The sequence below is a fragment of the Arvicola amphibius genome, chromosome 11, assembly GCF_903992535.2.
Source record: "Arvicola amphibius chromosome 11, mArvAmp1.2, whole genome shotgun sequence".
Taxonomy (NCBI): Eukaryota; Metazoa; Chordata; class Mammalia; order Rodentia; family Cricetidae; genus Arvicola; species Arvicola amphibius.
In genome coordinates this window covers 116,099,728-116,113,119 of record NC_052057.2, presented here as the reverse complement: position 1 = coordinate 116,113,119, position 13,392 = coordinate 116,099,728, and the positions used below count along the sequence as shown (strand labels likewise).

General features: G+C 44.5%; 1 protein-coding gene across 1 annotated transcript in view; it reads right to left on the bottom strand.

Moving 5' to 3' along the window:
- Positions 1 to 5,806, bottom strand: part of Rab2a (RAB2A, member RAS oncogene family) — a 63,536-nt gene extending 57,730 nt beyond the window's left edge. The window contains exon 1 of the mRNA XM_038347513.1: positions 5,516 to 5,806. Within this exon, the coding sequence (XP_038203441.1) occupies positions 5,516 to 5,561 (46 nt within the window). The 5' untranslated portion in view covers positions 5,562 to 5,806. The remainder of the gene's footprint in view (positions 1 to 5,515) is intronic.
- Between the last annotated feature and the right edge of the window lie 7,586 nt (positions 5,807 to 13,392).

Here is a 13,392-nt window from a genome sequence, read left to right as displayed (position 1 = left end):
AGATTAGCAGACCCACAGCAGACAATTTGATTAAGGAACTTAGAAGAACCAAAAGAATCTGCACAACACAGGGGAGAGTGCAGACTCTAGAGTCAGAAAGACCCAGGTTTAAAATCCAGCTTAGTCAGTTATTAGCAATGTTGTGCTACGGCAGCTTCTCGTTCCCCAACTAAAAAACAGAGTCTCTCCATGGATGTTATTGCTCAGACACAATGAGTTACCACACAGAGAGACTGCCTTAGACAACCAGTTACAGCAGCTGGGCACAGTGTTAAATGCTTCTAAGTCCAGCAGTTGGGAGGCTGAAGAAGGGGGACTGCTGCAAGCTCAAGACCAGCCTTGACTACATAGCGAGACCTAGAAAGAACCAACCAACCAAGAAAAACGAAACAAAAGTCAAGACCTAGGGAAGAAAAGGTTATTTTTGTTATCCAGTTGAACCCAACCTAATTACATGCATCTTTAACAGTGGGGACTCCTCAATTAACCTGAGATGAGAAGACACAAGAAGATTTAGAAAGATAGGACACAGCCCAGGGGTGGCACACACCTTCAATCCCAGCACTGGGGAGGCAGAGGCAGGTGATGCTTGAATCTCTGTGAGTTTTAGGCCGCCCTAGTCTACAAGATGAGTTCCAGGACAGTCAGGTTTGTTACATAGAGAAACCTTTTCTTGGAAAAACAAAACAAAACAAAAGACAGGACACGAGAAAAATGTGGACAACTGTCCGTTACTATCTTTTAAGAGAAAGAAGAATCAGTGCCCCTCCCTCGTGTTTGTGTGTGTGTGGTTATTATGCATATATGAATAAGTAAAGTTGGGAAAAGCCCTCAGATGACATCTAGCAGAGACAGGAATAGGAGCCCCATAGCTACAGCTATTGGAACTAAGCCAACAACCTGAATGAGCAAGGACTCTCCAGAACAGAACATAGTCTTGCCAAAGGTTTGACTTTTGCCAACACAGACACGTCATACACCTGAACTGTAGAATGCTAAGATAAATTTGTCTTCTTTGAGCTGCTAATTTTCTGGTAGCTTATTACAGTAACAACAGAAAATTAATATATCCTATATCCTTCATTTACATAAAACTCAATTTCTGTGCCCTTTACTATTTCTGCAAATGAAAAATAATTTGGTAAATGCCATGCTGCCTGCCCAGCAAAACCTACACATCACATTTATCATTCACGACAGTACTGACTGTGCCAGGCACCATCCTGCTCCTGCCTTCAAGAAGTTGGCTGCAATAACACAGCCATCAATATTCACTTTCTCTCTCTCTTCCAACTTGGTCCCAGACAGTCACCATCAGCTATACCAGAAGATGAGAATATTTAAGATAATTGGGAGAAACCTAAGTTTTTTGTTTTGTTTTTCAAGACAGGGTTTCTCTGTAGCTTCAGAACTCTCTGTAGACCAGGGCTGGCATCAAATTCACAGAGATTCACCTGCCTCTGCCTCCAGAGTGCTGGGTTTAAAGGCGTGTGCCACCACCAGCGAAACCTCCTAAGCTTTATCAAAGCTATAAAAAGCAAAACTGAGGAATCTTGCATGGTGGTACACCCCTTTAATCCTTGCACCGGGGAAGCAGATGCACGCAATCTCTGTGAATTTGAGGTTAGCCTGGTTATAGATCAAGTCCCAAGTCAGACAGGCCATATAATTATCTTTCATTTCTCAAAGAAGAAAAACCAAAGGTAAAACTGAGGTAGAAGAGGGATGCCAGGTCACTAGATATCACAATATAATAGACAGTCTGAGTTCTTTGTTCTACCATGTACTAAACATAATTCCTTCTAAACAACATAGCTTGTTTTTCTTTATATGTAAAATAGAAACCTAGCAAATTTGTTGAAGGATTAAAAGATAAGAGACTCAATGGAACAAACCAGCATTCAGAGACAAGAGGATCTGAAATTGAGGCCAATTTATGAAACAAAATGGAGACCATAACTATAAACAAAACCTCCAGGTGGTGCCAAGTGGTTCATGAGGATCATTTCAACATCATCCTTCCCCACACCAATAAACAGAACCTGCCTGGGCTATGTGAAAACTGTCTATAAAAACAAACAACAACAAACCCAAAACAAGATCCCCCTACCCAAGAAAAATTCAAAACAAGGACTAAGGACTAGATGATCCTGTAATCCCAGCACTGAGCAGAAGAATTATTTGAGGCCAGCTTGGGCTATTTAGTGAGATTCTACCTCAATAAATAAATAAGCAATAAAATAAAATAAAATAAAATAAAAAATTTCTCAAACCAAGGGCTAAGGGTAAACCACATGGCACTGATATTACGTAGAAACTATAAACAGCGTGAAGAATTTTTTATGGCATCACTAACTAGAAAGTGCTAGAACACTAATGTGATAGACAAGTCCACATAAACCTAGTCTTGCTATTCCTTAGGGAATACTCAAAAAAAAAAAAAAAAAAAAAGCAAAACAAAAAACCCAAAACAGAAAGTCTATCAGCAAGAAAAGAAAACCAATTCAGAAAATCTATTACAAACAACCGCCACTGACCAGGATCGGTATTTTAAAGTACTACTGCTGCTAACAAAAACTTTTAAGAATAAAAAGTCATTATGGAACCAGCAAAACATCCTCAGAAGAGAAGATCCAAGTACGGGGTCTGAGTAAGAAACGGGTGCAGGAACTAACAGGAAGTGACTATCTGGCTGTGGCAACACAGGGACTCCAACATCTTTTTGGCAAACATCTTTTACTTACAAGCAAAGAACAACAGCTAAAATATAGTCCTTCTACAATAGTCCATTTTAAAGCTTGTAAATAAGCAAAGTGATAAAATTAAATGGGAAGGTTTAACAGAAAATTAGAACTTAGAGACAGTCTTGGAGGCCCTGTCCTTTACTGCAGAAGGACAGGGCCTCCAAGACTGAGGATGAGCAGAGACACGAGAGGGCACAAGCTTTGTGCATGGCAGTATAGTAGCAACCCATAAGGTTTGTTCAAGGACTGATTATTGCTAACTGAAAACTTTCCCCAAACACTCAGTGCCATGAAATCACCAACTACAGCAAAACTGATAGGCATTTGGAAATTTGGTGGGAGCACACACACAGGGCGGAGAACACCTGGACCCTAATAAGTACAATGTTAAAACTTATAGGATAAACAAATAAAACACTACAATACTGAAATTTAGAGGATAGCTGGACATGGTGACACATGCCTATAATTCCAGCACGCAAGAGACTGAAGCAGGGGGACTCCCACAAGCTTGAGGCCAAAATAGGCCACACAGTACCAGGCCAGCCAAGATCCTGTCTCAAAAACAGCAACAAAACCAGAAAGTACAGAAACCCTCATTTCACCAATACCAGCTTTCCTAATACAAGCTGAATTCCCTCCTCTCTAGAAATAACTGTTAACCGCAGGGTTTAGGATTTTCTGCATATATGCACAATATATGGTCCATCCTGAAGTACAGAGCCACAGAGAACACCTTTCTACCCTCAAGAAGTACATAAGCAAACGCAGATGCCTATACAAATACCTATAAAAATCAGTCTGGAGTTAGCATCAGAAAAAAAAATGATACAAATTGAGAAATATAATCCAGAAAATAAGTAGTCAGTACTAACTGGAGGACACTGGCACATATGAGGTTAAGATAAGCTGATTCTGCAAGCATTTGGAAGACCTGGGCAAGGCTTTTATTAAAATAACAAAATTTCATAAGGAAAGACTGTGGCAGAAGACAGGCCAAGCCAGAGGGAGGAGGAGGGATCAAGGCAACCTTCAAAAACTAGCCTTTGGGCATCCCAGGCAAGAGAAGGAGATGCAGTAGGAAAGAATGCCAAGAGAGCAGGCAGGTACTTTAGAGTTCACTGAGGGTCAAGCTAAAAAGGCAAAGGCATGAATGAGCAGGGGCTTGGTCCTGACACAGGTATTTCAGGAAATTAAGTTCATGCTAAACTGTACTAGTCGAAGAGGAGTGTGGGCAAAGTGCTGCTCTACAGCCCAGTGTCAAGCATCAAGTGCCTAAGCTAGGTCAGAACAGAATGCCAAGAGAGGAGTGCCTTCATTTAAAGCACAGAAACTGTTGTGGCATGGGTACAAATGTCACCAGAACAGAGCACCAGCTCTCTCACATCTGTAGCCCCATTATTCCCTGCATATTGCTTTATCAATCCACAGGAGATCCCCAGAAAAAAAAAAAAGACACTGTGCAAATTCTAAACCTAATTTTCGCTACTGCTGAAACAACCAAGTAATCAGTCATTTCTGTTCCTGGCTACGATATCTCCAATTTTATTTTTTATATCTCAGTGGTCTTAGATTCCTCCTTTTCCAAACAGTTTAGAAAATATGGCTTTACCCAGTACCTTGCATAGAAAACGATCAGGTTTCTGTACACTTACACACACACACACACACACACACTAACCTTGCTGAAAAACTGTATTCACAGAAGGAAGATTTTATTTTAGGCAGCAATCAACATACTTCCAGTTACTTATAGAACCTACTGCATTACAGGGCCACCTCAAGTTGCTTCTACATCGCCGAAGTTGTGCAAAGGGTCCAGGGTTGTGCAACAGTCACCACTGAAATCAGACTCCGGTGTATTAATAGTTTTAACACCTGAACAAGCTTTAGGCTTATTATTAGATTCGAAGTGTGGCCCAAATCGCAGGTATTCGAAGTATTTCATAAAGGCTTGTTAATTTGTTTGAGAAATGTATTAGGATCATATCTTTAACTGAAAATTGATTTTTTTTGCTTCAAATGCACACGAGGTCACCTGAAAATCAGCAACTGTGACTTGACACAACTGGAAAAAAAAAGTCTTATCACGGTATGCTCACGCCCTGATCACTGACCCGCCTTGCATTACTATCAAATCCAATAACCCCAGCTTACACGTGGCAAAAGTCGCCAGGGCTCTACAATGCTTTAATGACCCCGAAAGGAACAGCCCAGCCATCAAGTCATGTGATCTGACTTATTCGGACTTGGAAGTTGAGAACGTTTAAAAAAAAAATTCTTTTAAAAATAATCTCTCCGTAACAGGCTGTCCCACTTCAGGGTGCGCCTTGCGCAGGCCTAGGCGGAAGCGTGCAGATCGGGGAGGTGGGACCGGGGACAAAAATCCGGACCGGGGCCCGTCACGCTCTGATTCGCTCGGCTTCCCTCTCCCTCCTCGGGCTGCGGAGACAGTCCAGGCCGGGGTCCCGGGCAGGACCGCCCTGCTGTCACCCTCTCCTGGAGCCGCAAACGGCTGTCCTGGGCCCGGCTGCAGCGGGCCCGGGCCGAACGAGGAAGGCCCCAGCCAGGCCGCGGCCGCTCGCAGCGCCCACGTCATCAGCGCCAGCACTGCGGAAATGGAGCGGCGGCCAGGGGACCGAGGGAGGATGGGAGGAAGGGAGGCGCCGCGCCGTGCCGCTCCGCGCCGCCCGACCCGCGCCCGCCGCGCCACCGCCGCCGTTTGCCCCGCCTGCCCGCCCCGGCCCGCCACAGCCCGCCGGCGGCCTCACCTGTGTCGCCGATGATGATGTACTTGAAGAGATAGGCGTACGCCATGGCCGCGGCCGCTCCGTGCCAGGCTCACGGCTCCTCCTCCCGCTGTGCGCCTCCTCCGCGCCCTCACCGGCGCCGCTCGGCCGCGAACCCGGGCCCCGCCCGCCGTCGGCCGCCGTCAGAGCCAGCAGCAAGGACCCGAGGGGCAAGAGGGACGAACTGACAGCGCCGAGCGCGGATCGCAGCGGCCCAGCCCTTCGGAACAATAACAGCCGCGGCGCCTCCGCCCCGCCTCCGCGCCGACCCGGAAGTGCTGCCGCCGCCGGCGCCGCCGGAGGAGAGGGGAGGAGCCGGGGCCGCGCCCGCCGCTCGGAGCCCCGCCTACCGCGGAGCCCCGCCCCCGCAGCCCCGCCCCCAAGGCCGGGTGCCGGGAGGTCGCCGGGAGACCGGAGCCGGCTGGGGTTCCGCCGCCGACCCGCGTGACGGGAGGCGGAGAGGGCGTTCGGTGCGGGGCAACTCAATCGGGCGGAAGTAATCCTGGTACGTCCCTGTCACGGAATACTATGCTGTTCGGCTGCTCCTACACCTATGTAAAAACCAAAGCAAATCTGCATGAATCTTCAAGTAGATGTCCATGTCCTTGTACAGCAGACCATGATTCTAAGCGCTGTGTAATGTGGCTTAATCACGTTCTATGTATGTATTGTATGAAACACTGAAGTATGTGCAGAAGCAATATGAAAAGAAACACCTGATATTAAGTTACATGATGGAATTGGGGGAAAGTCTTAATTTTCACTGGTTTTGTGTGTGTGTGCAGTTTTGAAGGTTTTTTGTTCTGTTTTGTTTTGTTTGCCTTTGTATGTATTCTGTGTATATTGCCAGTAGTAGCAACTAGAGACAGACCCATTTCTTAAAACGCCCAAGCTTTGAAGAAGGTAGAGGACAGAGTTAAAGTATCTGAATAGTTTTTTAGAGAAATCATGTCTGAACCAGATATAAGTAAAAGTGTACCAAACGGAGAAAGGTTACTACAAGCCAGCCATACATTTATAATCAGCACTTGGGATAGAGGCAGGAGGAACCGGAGTTCTAGATCATTCTTTACTACCGGGGGAGGGAGGGTGTCTAGCATGAGACCCTGTCTCAGAAACGCGTATCCCTCAAATAGCTGAGCAGATAAAGCACTTGCCAAGCAAGCCTTGCCTTACTGTCTGAGTTCCTTCCCTGGAAACCACAGTGGAGAGAGAAAACCGCCCACACATGCGCACGTGCGTGCGTGCGCAGTGCGCACGCACACTCATGCATAAAGAATAAGCAGAACATTCAAAATTCATAGATCCGTTCGGAGAATTTAAAGAATTGTATAAGGAAGCTAATTTAATGGCTCAAGCCCTCTTCACTGGAGGAGGAATGAGTGGGGTTTAGTGACCTGCTTTCTGCTAACTGATATTCTCTCCCTTTGGGAATCTGTTATTTTTTTGATTACGGTCGATGTCATCGTGCTAGAATGGCTGTAGTTGGTTACTATAGCATTTGCACGGCTGCCAAGCAGGGACTCACTAGGTTTTGCGGCAATACTTGGAGGTGGTTTGTCCAGGTTTCAGGGATAGGACAAGAATTTGACATGCAAAGTTACTGGAATTGAAACTCCTATAGAATGTTTATAGAAGCCTAGCCTCCTTTGGATTCAGGAATATTCCCCTGGAGGAGATAGCTCATCAAAAAAGTTGTCTGTGCCAGGCCACACAGGGCCTTGTATGTCAAGGTATATACATATAGAGCTGTATACAGGAGATACAAGGGAAATTATGAAGGGGAAGAATTAGGTGTGCAGAAGAAAAAACACAGAAATATATACATAGCTTACAGGCAACTTTTTTGTTAGATTGTTTTGTACATCTATGACTGTGGGCGTGTGTATACGATGGCACGCCAGTAGGTCAGCTCGCAACTTCCTGGAATGGTTTTCTCCCAAAACATGTGGGTCCCAGGGATCAGACTCAGACCGCCAGTCCCAGAGGCAGGTGTCTTTATCTGCTGAGCCTTCTCCCCAGCCCAAGCACTTGGTTTACAAATCTTCCTCCGGGCCTCAGTTCACTTCTCTGGAAAACGTGGGTGATAGGCACTTTGAAATATCAGTATATGGGCTGGAGATAGGGCTTCCTGCACACGCGTGAAGACTTGAGTTTGGACCCCCAGTGCGGGAGGTAGACACAGACTGATCTTGCTGAGCGGAAATCCAGCTGAATTAGCAAGCTCCAGGTTCACTCAAAGACCCTGCCTCTAAACACAAGATAAAGAGCCATTGAGGAGGACACCCATTCTTGGTCTCTGGCTCCTGAGTCATAGATGCACATGCACCCTCAAACACATATACATGTGTACACATGAAAGCAAAATGAGCTGAAGATCAAGTAAGAAAATATGTGTGAAAGAATTAAAATATTTTAAACATTATAAAATATAAGGCTTAGGGTTGCAGCTCAGTGATGTAATGCTTGCCGGCAAGCTTAAAGCTCCAAGGTCCCATTCCCAGCACTGTAAGGTTTTATTATTTATTTATTTATTTATTTTGTTTTTTTCAAGACAGGGTTTCTCTGTAGCTTTGGAACCTCTCCCGCAACTAGCTCTTGTAAACCAGGTCCGCCTGCCTCTGCCTCTCGTGCTGGGATTAAAGGCGTGTGCCATCACCACCTGGCCACCTGGCTTTTTTTTTTTTGGTTGCACTGTAAGAATTTTAAAGGTTTAAGTTGTGTGTGTGTGTGTGTGTGTGTGTGAATATATGTCATGTGTTTGATGGTACCTGAGGAGCTGAAGTTGCAGAAGGTTATGAGCTGTCTGAAGTGGGGCATGGAAACCAAATTCAGGTCCTCTGGAAAAGCAGCATGATCTCCTGCTAAGCCATTTCTCCAGCCCCAATTATTATTATTATTTTACTAAAAGTATGAAATTCTTAAGTGCTGCGTTCTCTCTAAAAGCTACTTTAAAGAAACAAAGATCAAATTCCTACAAGAGTTCATGTTTGAAGTCAGTTTGGAAGATGGGCGTGGTGGCACACATCTGTAACCCTGCACCTGGAAGCCTGAGGTAGAAGCTTGGGTTGGAGGACAGTCTCAGTTACATAGCAAGACCCCAGTCTCAAAAGGAGGAGGCATTCTTCCTTCTGTGTCTCTTTTTCTGCCATTTATAATATTTTGTTTTATTTTCTCCAAACATATACATTGCTTAAATCTTCTTGTTAGTAGAGATACAAATGCATGTCACATAAATGCCATTTAAGGTATTTTATTGGCCTATATAAAAATAAAATGTATTTTTCAATAAGACTTCCCCAGACTAAGTGGTAGTAGACTTCCTGGGATTTCCCATCAAATCTGATTTTCAGCTACTTTTGTTCTCTTGGGAATGAGTCCCAGTAGCCTCATCTCTTAGTCTCGTATCATACACAGTGGTTTGAAGATCAAAACTGTAGGATTTACAGTCTATTATAATTAAATTTGTATCCTTAGTCAGCGTGTTCAGATAGATAGGAAACTTTCTTCTATGGGTAAGCTATTCTGATACCTATAAATTGATACTTAAGTAATAGAAGGTCTAGGGAAGGCCATAAGTGCGTGGATCAGGAACATTCAATATTGGAATAACAGCAATTTCATTTCTATAAGACAGAACTTCATAAATATTTGAAATAATGATTAGTAAAAATTTAAAAGTGAGTTAAAACCAGAATAATAGCTTTTCCACCGTGACTGTGTGTAAAAAGCAGTCAGGAGATGGTCTCCTGTTGGATTCCAGCAGACCTGAAGTGAAGTCTGTTTTTTCTAATGACTAACTGACCTGGAAAATCTCCTCTTGGAACCTTCTATCTATTCTACAGGGATAGTCTAGCTGCTCACATGCCACGATTACTGCAGAGAGACGCAGATTCTAAAAAGTACAAAATAGCTAGGAGAAAACAGGCATACGTACTATATTGCACATGTATGATTCTCTACAGTGTATCTGACTATAATAAGAGACCTGCTTCTTCATTGAGGCTGAGGCAGGAGACTATTTCCAAGCTGGGTTACATAGTGAGAACCCGTCTTCAAAATAACAGCAGCAACACTGACTGCTACAGAACCTTTAGTTTTTATTGATTGATATTCTCTCTCTCTCTCTCTCTCTCTCTCTCTCTCTCTCTCTCTCTCTCTCTCGTGTGTGTGTGTGTGTGTGTGTGTGTGTGTTGTGTGCACGCATGTGTCAAGGATCAACCTCAACCCCAGATGTCTTCGGGCTTCATCCACTTTGGTTTCTAAGAGACAGGGTCTCTCACTGGGACCTGGTGCTCATTGGTTCAACTAGACAAGCAGGCAGGAAGATGCAGAGATCTGCCTGTCTGCCACCCTAGTGCTGGGATGACAGTCACACCACTTCTGAAATAGGTGGTAAAGACTGAACTTGGGTCCTCATGATTCTGTGACAGGTGCTTGGTCAAATAAACTATCACTCCAGCCCATTCTACAGAACCTTGTAACATCAAAAAAGGCTAATTTATGCTTATTTTATGCCTTGTGTATTGGTATTAGCAGACATCAGACCTTCCAGGTTTTTAGACCCCTCTCCCATTTCCTTTTTAAAACTGTCTTCTGTAGATCTTGGTGCTGAGGATTAGACCATTGCCTCATCCATGCTGAGCATGGGCGCTATTGCTGAGCTGTCTCCCCCAGCTGCCCACTGCTGCATCATCTTGAATATGTTCTGCACTTTGGGTTAAACTCTAGAATAGTCCTTGATTTGGAAGACTGGGGTTTACGGTGCTGTTTATGAGGAACACACCTTATGTGTGTTCCAATGAGTTTCCTTTTCTCTCTTTAAAGATAGCCATGTGTCCATAAAGAGAGACCCACCTTGTCTCTATTTGCAGGACAAATGAGAAGCTAGTTTTGTCCCTGGGGAGGTGGACCCAGAAAGACCAATAGCCAAAGACAAAATAAATGTTACAGACAACTGTGACGTCACAGTTCAGCACTCTTCGCTCTCCTCTCTTTACTGAATAACCCTCTCTGCTTCAAACAGTCTCAAGATTCTCAACATATGGAACAAGAGGAAAATGACCCCAACAGAGTCAAAAATCCTGGTAGCTTGGGGAGAAATGGGTATTTCTCCTCCAAATTTTCAAAAATTCAAAGAAAACACATAATTTACATAATCCAGACTCTGTGTATATTTCATCTTTACGTAGCTTATTTTTTCTTAACTCCTTTTAATCTATGATTACGGCTTTTTTTTCTGCTACTGCTGAATCAGGAAGACCTCTCTTAAAGGATCTGCAGCATGCCACCAGCAAAATGCTGGCTACCAAGAAGCCATGTTAATCTGTTCTTTTGTGTCTAAAATTACTTTTTAAGCTTTCTCAGGTTTTACATGGATTTAACTGGCAGACCTTGGAGCACCAATTTGTTGTATAAGGCCGCTTGTTTGTTCCTGGCTGCTCAGCCCCGAAACGACCACACATAAACTATATTAATTAAATCACTGCTTGGCCCATGTTTGTCCATCACAAGGAAACAATGTATGTTTTAGGTTCACAAAGATATATTGTGTCTCTGGAGACTGCTCAGGCTGGTACATGTGGTAAATCAGTCCCAGAAACTTGATTTCTCTGCACATCTAGTGTGGCTCCATCCTTCAGGAATAGACTTGCATTAACCTGCTTTAGGAGCCTAGTGGATGGTCAAGTAGCAAAGAGAAGTCGCTGTCCCAGACATCAGGATTTGTGGAGTCCCTGTGGAGTCAAGAGCGTGAAGGGTTTAGAGACTAATTGAATAGAGCATGAGCAAGCTTTCCTCTCCCCTTTCTGCGTTCCTTCCCCATTACCTCCCTTCATCACTGTTCTATAGCTGTGAAGAAACACCATACAAGGCCAATTGTAGAGGGAAAATAAAACATAAAATTGAAGGCTTGTTGACGGCTTCAGAGTTTTAGTACATTATCATCATGGTGGAGAGAGTGGCAGCAAGCAGACAGGCATGGTGCTGGAAAAGGTGCTGAGAGCTTTGCATCCTGATCCACAGGCAGCAGGGAGAGAGAGAGAGAGAGAGAGAGAGAGAGAGAGAGAGAGAGAGAGAGAGAGAGAGAGAGAGAGAGAGAGAGAGAGAGAAGAGAAACTGAGCCTGGTGTGAACTTTTTTTTTTTTTTGGGTTTTTCGAGACAGGGTTTCTCTGTAGCTTTAGAGCCTGTCCTGGAGCTAGCTCTTGTACACCAGGCTGGTCTCGAACTCACAGAGATCCGCCTGTCTCTGCCTCCCGAGTGCTGGGATTAAAGGCGTGCGCCACCACCGCCCGGCTGGTGTGAACTTTTGAAACCTCTAGAGTCTACCCCAAGAGACACACTCCCTCCAAGAAGGCCATACCTCTTAATCCTTCTCATTTAGTTCACCTGCTGGAGACTAAGCATGCAAATATATGAGCCCATGGGGGGCATTCTCATGCAAACCTCCACAGCCTCCCTCTCCCCTCTCTCTTTATTCTTTGCTTGAAATCCATACTGGCATTGAATCACATATGTAGCCTTGGACTTATGCGCCTCATGGTTCTGCCCTGTGGATGCTGGTGTGGCAGGCTCTGACCACCCTCAACTCATCTGCTTTTCTTTGGCAATGATATTTCCGTGTAGAAAATCTCAGAAGCCCAGTGCCTGGAGTTGGTTCACTTGCTCTCCCATGTCCTGAGCACACCCCATTCTCTTGGGCCTGTGAAGACACAATGGTTTTATTCAATACTGGATTGTTAGATGGGTGAAAAAGGTCTCCTGAACTGAGTTTAGTAGTTAATGTAAATTATTTATTTATTATTTATTTGCTAGTCTAGGGCTGGAATGCAGGGCCTTGTGCATTCCAGGCAAATGCTAGAACACTGAGCAGGCTGTAGTTGGGCCAAATACTTCCGTGATAGCCCCGAATGGAGTATAACAGATGTTTATTTATTTGGGGATAAACTCACAGTCAGGGTAGCAATCCACAGTCCTCTGTGTGTCCTGGGAACTGGAACCGAATCCTGCAGAAAAAGGGGCCACACGCATTTTTTGTCTGTACTTACAGCACATGAGACCACACCCAAAGTGGGCCGATATCTTAAAGGTTTTTGGATGACGGGGTTCCCCAACACTAGGCCCAAATCCTGGCCATATCAATTGCAAAAATCATTTTATAGTTTCATTTTTTAAGGTCTTGAAAGGGGCCATCCCCTATTCTGAAGGATAGCCACTTCAGAGATAATAGCGAGTTTGAATTACCTTCAAGTTCTGGCTATGGGCTCCAATCTGGATCTTTAGTTTTGCCAACTTTGCCGAAAGCTCCCACTTTCGTCAATTACTGACACTATGACTTAGCCACATTCTGGAGCCCATCTGTGCCTCAATTTCTTAACCTGAAAAATAGGAGAACTAGCATCAAAATCACAAGGCTAATGTCCAAGGCCTATGAGGTGAGGCCCCTCAGCACATATGTCACCAATGTTTGACATTGCTCTATGCTGTCTTTTAACATCAATTATCAGCAGACAAACTTTCTGCCAGCTTAATAGATGAACACTCATTATAAAGTTCAGTGACTAGGGATGGTGAGCTAGCACAGCAGGTAAAGGGGCTTGCAGCCAAGCCTGATCACCTTAATCAGTTACCCAGATTCACTTGGCGGAAGGAGAAAACTGATTCTAGTACCTTATCATCTGACTTCCACACATGCACTGTGGTCCCTATGTGTGTACACATGTACGTGCACACACACAATGAAATAAAAATCAAAAGTCATATTGTCAATTACAGAGTTGCTTGAAGCCTCGAACACAGAAGCGGTGGTTCAGAATTACACTGGAGAGGTAGGTGTGGTGGCCAAGTCTATAATTTTGTC